Below are 6,610 nucleotides of genomic sequence, written 5' to 3'. Positions count from 1 at the left end.
GTGATCCACCTGCCTTGGCCTCCCAAAGTGCTGGGATTACAGGTGTGAGCCACCGTGCCTGGACATATATAGGAATTTCTAATACAATTTCAAGCACGTGCAAAAGTAGAAAGAAAAATACAGTGCATCTCAAGGAACAGATAATCCAGTTTCCATGATCAGGTAGACGACCCTACCCTCCTGAGGGAAACCCCAGTCATCCTCTTAACCATACATTTCAGTGTCCATCTCTAAGAGACAAGGCTGGTGTACAAATTGGAAAGAATAAATTTAATGATCCTGTAAGCAGAGGAGATTATCTCATATGTAGAAAATCCAAAAGATTTCACACACAAAAATCTATTAGGATAAACCAATTCACAAAGGTGCGGGGCACAAAATAAACACACAAAAGTCAGCTGCATTTCTATATACTAATAATGAACAATCTGAAAAGGAGATTAAGAAAACAATTCCATCTATAACATATCAAAAAGAATAAAATACTTAGGACAGAGTGAACCAAGGAGGCAAAACACTTATACACTGAAAACAAACGCGTGGCTAAAAGAAATGAAAGACATGCTTAAATGGAAAAATATCTTGTATTCACGGACTGGAAGATTTAATATTGTTTAGATGTCAATACTACCAAAATTACGACTACAAATCCAATGCAATTCCTATCAGAATCCCAACGATGTTTTCTGAAGAAATAGAAAACACTATCCTAAAATTTATACGGAATCTCAGGCGACCCCAAACAGCCAAAATAATCTTGAACAAAGTTGGAGGATTCACACTTCCTGGTCTCAAAACTTACTAAAAACTATAGTAATAAAACAGCAGCATTTGGAAGTTACAGACTGCATTTCCACTTTTTAGTGGTCATGTTTCTTTTGTTTTTGTTTTTTTGAGATGGAGTCTCGCTCTGTTGCCAGACTGGAGTGCAGTAGCATGATCTCAGCTCACTGCAACCTCCACCTCCCGAGTTCAAGCGATTCTCCTGCCTCAGCCTCCAGAGTAGCCGGGACTACAGGCACCCACCACCATGTGCAGTTAATTATTGTATTTTTAGTAGAGATGGGGTTTCACCATGTTGGCCAGGCTGGTCTCGATCTCTTGACCTTGTGATCCACCCACCTCGACCTCCCAAAGTGCTGGGATTACCGGCGTGAGCCACCATGCCCAGCCAGTTACCTTGTTTTTAAAAACAATTATTATAAAATACTTTGAATCAAGAAAAAAGGTACAAAGCATGTCATGAACAACCAGAGCCATCACTCAGCTTCTGAAAGAAATGTCACAAGCAGCTGACTGCCCTGCGTCCCTCTCTGATGGCACACCTTCCTCCTCTCTGGCACAGCTACTCAGCCTCATTTGTCATTCTCAAACACTTCTTCTTGCTTTTAGTGTAGAAGTTTGCATGTATGTAAAGTTCAGACTTTACACATACAAACATGTTGTATTCCACATCTTGTATCTTTCCCTCCATGCTATAAAAGTCATTCGCATTTGCTTCTGCAGCATTCCAAGGTATGAATACACCTTAACTGTCCAGCATGTTACTGAATATTCAGTTGATCAACTTTTTGCTATTAAAAATAATACTGTTTTGAATTATAATAATTTGCATGAATTTTCTAGGATATGTATGTAGAAATGGAATTTTCTGATTGCAAAATTATCCTCCAAAGTGGCTGAATCAATTTACATTCCCTGGAGAACGCTTAATCTTGGCACTCCACATTCTTGCCAACGGTACATCAGGTTAAAAAATGTTTGCTAGGGCCAGGTGTGGTGGCTCATGCCTGCAATCCCAGTGCTTTGGGAGGCTGAGGCAGGAGGACTGCTTGAGGCCAGGGTTCAAAACCAGCCTGGGCAACATAGCAAGACCCCCATCTCTACAAAAAAACTAGAAACTTAGCCAGGCATGGTGGCACACACCTGTCATTCCAGCTACTCAGGATGTTGAGGTGGGAGGATCGCTTGAGCCCAGGAGGTCGGGGCTGCAGTGAGCCAAGATCGAGCCACTGCACTCCAGCCTGGGTGACAGCAAGACTTGGTCTAAAACAAAGCTTGGCAGCAAGCTCATGTGGATGGCATCGATCTCAGTCCCATCAGCCTGCATCTCCGAATACTAGCGAGGCTCATATCTTCATGTTTATTCATCATTTAGGTTTCTTCTCCTGTTAAGTTACTTGCTCAGATATTCTGCCTATTTTCCCATTAGGTTACTTTTTGGTTTGGATTTACAGACATTCTTGATTCATTCTGAATATTAATCCTTTGCTCTAAACAAACAATAAATAAATAACTACAGGAAATATCTTCCTCTGGCCTGTGGCTTATTAAAAAAAAAAAAAAGCCTTTCAATAAAAGTTACAGTTTTCCCCACAGGGGGTCAGCATGAAAAAGAAAGTTACAAAGTCAAATGTGTCATATGCATCGGTATTTTCTCTTTTGAATTCTGCATTTTATATTTTAAGGAATTCTACTCTGAGGTTACAAGGATATTTTCTATTTCCTTCTCGTAGTTCTAAAGTCAAGCTAATTTTATTTTCTTCCGTTTGGATAGCTAATTCCCACTCCTGGTGAGTCAATCTCCTCAGCTTCTCTGCAGTGTCTGGTCTGTGGGCCCCACTCCCCGGCTCCATTTCAGCCTGCGGTGCTGCTCTCCGCTGTGACATCGTCAGTTGTGAGAGCTGGTGGGGGACTCCTCACCTCAAATTAATGTTGGCTACTCTTAGCCTTTTGGTCCCTACTGAATTTTAGGATCAGTTTCTTCGGTTTCATGAAAAACCCTGCCAGATTTTTTTTATTGGAACAGCTATGAGTTTATAAATTTGGGGAGAAATGACATCTTTATGAATGGAATCTTTTTATGAACTCCATGAACTGAATTCACTCCATTTGTGACTATCCTCAAAGGTCACAGCTCTCTTTTGAGAAGTTTATTCCCAAAGCTTTTTTTCAAATGACATTTTCTAGCTGTGCTGTGGGTATATTACACATTTAACAAGTCTAATTGTAAATTTCCTTTCAGTGTCCAAGTCCTTGAGTCTAACTACCTCCCAAACATGCAACCCTCCTATCTTCTTACTATCTAGAGTTTTAGCCTGGCCTTTAAAAAAATACACTCAAATACCTCCTTTTCTAACAGTCATAACTGACTAAATTTATCAACCTCTAGACCCCTCTGTCTCCCTGCTGTTTCCACGTCCAGCTCTGCCTCTGCAGGGCCTGTGTCCGGGCCCTGTGGGGACTGCGGGGTGGGCGGTGCTCTGGGGTTCTCTGCACATCAAAAATGCCTGCATTTCACGCCCTATTCTTGGATGGTAATTTCGCTGGGCACGCATGACTTGTCTCCCCAGGGTGTGGGTTACCTACCCACTATCTCCCACCATCTGACGTTGCCGAGGAGACATGTCCTATCAGCCCATTTACTTGATGTTCCTTTTTAGACCACCTGTCTTTTCTGCCAAGTGTTCAGACGTTCCCTTCTACTTCACACTCTGCTATGGTACATGACGTGCCGGGTGGACTCCTTTCCCTTTATCCCATCAGTGCTGGAGGTGGGCTCCTGTCTTGAGTTCTGAAAACCTACCAGGTCCTCTTTCCAGTTTCGGCCCCTGGGGCTCCAAGTCTATATATACTGACCTTCTCCATCTACACTCTGGCCCCCTTCCAGTCCTAGCACCTGGGGCTCTGAGTCTATATATACTGACCCTCTCCCCTCTCCAGTCCTGGCCCCTGGGACTCTGAGTGTATACTGCCCACTTATTTTGAAGTCTTTATTAAGCTTTTCTGTCCATAAGGGCAGTTCACCCGGTGACTGCTGAGTCTGTCAGCTCTTTTCCAGCCACAGATTTCTTTTTTTTTTTTTTTTTTTTTTGAGACGGAGTCTCGCTCTGTCGCCCAGGCTGGAGTTCAGTGGCGCGATCTCGGCTCACTACAAGCTCCGCCTCCCGGGTTCCCGCCATTCTCCTGCCTCAGCCTCCCCGAGTAGCTGGGACTACAGGCACCCGCCACCTCGCCCGGCTAATTTTTTGTATTTTTAGTAGAGACGGGGTTTCACCATGTTAGCCAGGATGGTCTCGATCTCCTGACCTCGTGATCCGCCCGTCTCGGCCTCCCAAAGTGCGGGGATTACAGGCTTGAGCCACCGCGCCCGGCCCCAGCCACAGATTTCTTTGCAGGTGTGGGTGTTCCCGTGTGCAGGCCACTAAACCAGGAGCTGTTTTCATGCATCGTTCCTGGTCCCCACTTGGTCTTTTTTCATTTCACTCGGCCCCCGACCCTCCACCTCTGTCCAGTCTCACGATGGGGCTGACCCTAGAACCGGCCCACAGGGATGCTGGGACTGGCACTGAGGAGGCCCGTGGCTGGGGCCGCCCGTCCAGCGTCTAGCAGGGAGGCTGCGTCCGTGTCCTACTGGTGCCTCAGGCCCAGCGGAAGGCTGCAGATTTTTAAAAAGTTTTCCTTGCTTCCTTTCACAGAGGGACGCTTCCCAACTGCCGGTCCCACAGTGAGGGCACGTGTGGGTTCCACATGCTCCAGCACCCGGCTCGGCGGCCCAGGCCAGCTCTGCTCAGCCTCTCAGCTGCCGGCACAGAGCCTGTTGGTTTACAGGAGAGGTCAGACACACCTCTGTGGTTTTCTCTTTTTGTATTTTCTCTTCTATGCTTGTGTGCTCTGTGCAGGGTGAACGTCATAGTGAAGTGACTGTGGCATTTTGACCCTGTATTTTACTGACTTTTAAAAAATAAGTGCAAAACGGTGATGGCTTACCCAGTGGGTAAGCAGGCTGTCAGAAACAGCAACCTGCCAAGCCTTACTGCAAAGGGACATGGTCCTGCCAAGGCTTCTGAGCAAGTCAGCTTCCACTAACAGTCACGACTTAGAGGTGCCAATGTTTCATACACACGATGAAACTAAGGCCAAAGCGAGAGAGTCAGGAACACCTTCAGTTACCGAAGCACCTTGGTTTCACAGGAAGAAAGCATCAAAAGTGTGTCAGTCCCCAGTGCCTGCTAGAATTAAAGCAGCAAAACATATGCAACTTCCTAAAATCCACCAATTCCACAGGTCATTTTCCAGTGCTGACTGGTTTTTCAAAATCTTGGTCCAAGTTCTCTCTGGCCCTCATTTTTTCTTAATCAAGTGGAGAAGTGGAGGTTGGGAGGACCTGAGTTCACAGGGACATCAGTTCCTTACGGAATGTAAGCCCTGACATCCACAATTGTTCGGAAAGTCCTCAGAGGGGAAGTTAAGACTTGCAGTTTTTCCTCACAGGCCCTCAACTGTGAATCCAAAAGTTACCTACACACGAGCATGAGTCAGACACGCACTCGGAACACGCCGTCACCTACCTTCTTTGTCAGCCCGAGCGCTGCCCACGAGGAACCTGGACACGAGGGGTGTGCTCGACAAGGACAGACAGGTGGAAATGAAGACGCTCTGCGTGGGTTTGATCCGCAAGAGATGCCCCCACAGCAAGCCAAATGCAATCATCAACAGAGTCATGTAACACGGCCCTTGTAAGGAAACCTTCCACACCTTCAAGAGAACACAGTGATTCACACGCTTTTAGTGACAACAGGCGATGACCACACCACACAAACTTCACGCATTTCTGCACCCAGGAAAGGAGGCAGAGCTGAGCTTTTGTGAGGCAACGCTGGGTCACATATCCAGCGTCACCAGCTGAACACGGTGAATACTCACACAAGGCTTCCTCTGTGCCAGGCACTGCCACAGGGCTGCACACACACAATACACGCACACCCACTCTCTCCCCATGAGTGTAAATAAAACCTAACCCTCAGAACAACCTGAGCTCAAGATGACAATTTCCCCTACTTTTAGATGAAAACACTGAGGCACACACAGGTTAAGTGACTCGCCCAAGGTCACATGGCCAGTGAATGTTGGAGCCAGGAAGTGAACCCAGGCACTGTGGCTCGGCAACCAAAGCGGCTCTTTCAGGTGCCTCAGGGTACACTCGGCACTGTGTTACATGAGACAGGAAGGGAGAAGAAAGCACATTTCGATCCTAAAATAATAAAAGCTACCTATTTATAAAAACATAAATATGATACATCAACCAAAGAAATTAACCCGGAACTCCTCCTACCCCACTTGAAGTGCTCATTCATATTGTTTTGTCCTCACTGCATGGTCCCAGTTAAAATAAGCATCAATTCCCTGATTCCAGGCCTTCTATGGAAAGTGAAAGTTGGGGTGGGGGGGTCCTAGAAGGAAGGGATGCAGGGGCTGTGTGGCTAAACATAGGCACCGTGGAGCAGCTGGACACAGGCGGTTCCGGGGGGCCCACCCAAGGAGCCTGCCAGCCCCAATGTATACAGGCAGCTCCGGGAGGCCCACCCGCCAAGCCCACTGGCCCCAATGTATACAGGCGGCTCCGGGGGGCGACCCGCCAAGCCTGCTGGCCCCAATATACACAGGCGGCTCCGGGGGGCGCACCCACCAAGCCCGCCGGCCCCAATATGTATACAGACGGCTCCGGGAGGCCCACCCACCAAGCCCGCCGGCCCCAATGTATACAGGCGGCTCCGGGGGACGCACCCGCCAAGCCCACTGGCCCCAATGTATACAGGCAGCTCCGGGG

At 47.4% G+C, this 6,610-nt stretch overlaps 1 protein-coding gene across 1 annotated transcript in view; it reads right to left on the bottom strand.

The window, feature by feature from the left end:
* TMCO3 (transmembrane and coiled-coil domains 3) overlaps window positions 1–6,610 on the bottom strand; it is a 58,479-nt gene that overhangs the window by 32,587 nt on the left and 19,282 nt on the right. Inside the window, exon 7 of the mRNA XM_011933926.1 lies at window positions 5,352–5,538. Within this exon, the coding sequence (XP_011789316.1) occupies window positions 5,352–5,538 (187 nt within the window). The remainder of the gene's footprint in view (window positions 1–5,351; window positions 5,539–6,610) is intronic.

The sequence above is a fragment of the Colobus angolensis genome, unplaced genomic scaffold (genome assembly GCF_000951035.1).
Source record: "Colobus angolensis palliatus isolate OR3802 unplaced genomic scaffold, Cang.pa_1.0 Scaffold13, whole genome shotgun sequence".
In the NCBI taxonomy this organism is placed as follows: domain Eukaryota; kingdom Metazoa; phylum Chordata; class Mammalia; order Primates; family Cercopithecidae; genus Colobus; species Colobus angolensis.
Note: the sequence above shows the minus strand (reverse complement) of the source record. Positions and strands in the feature narration are given on the sequence as shown.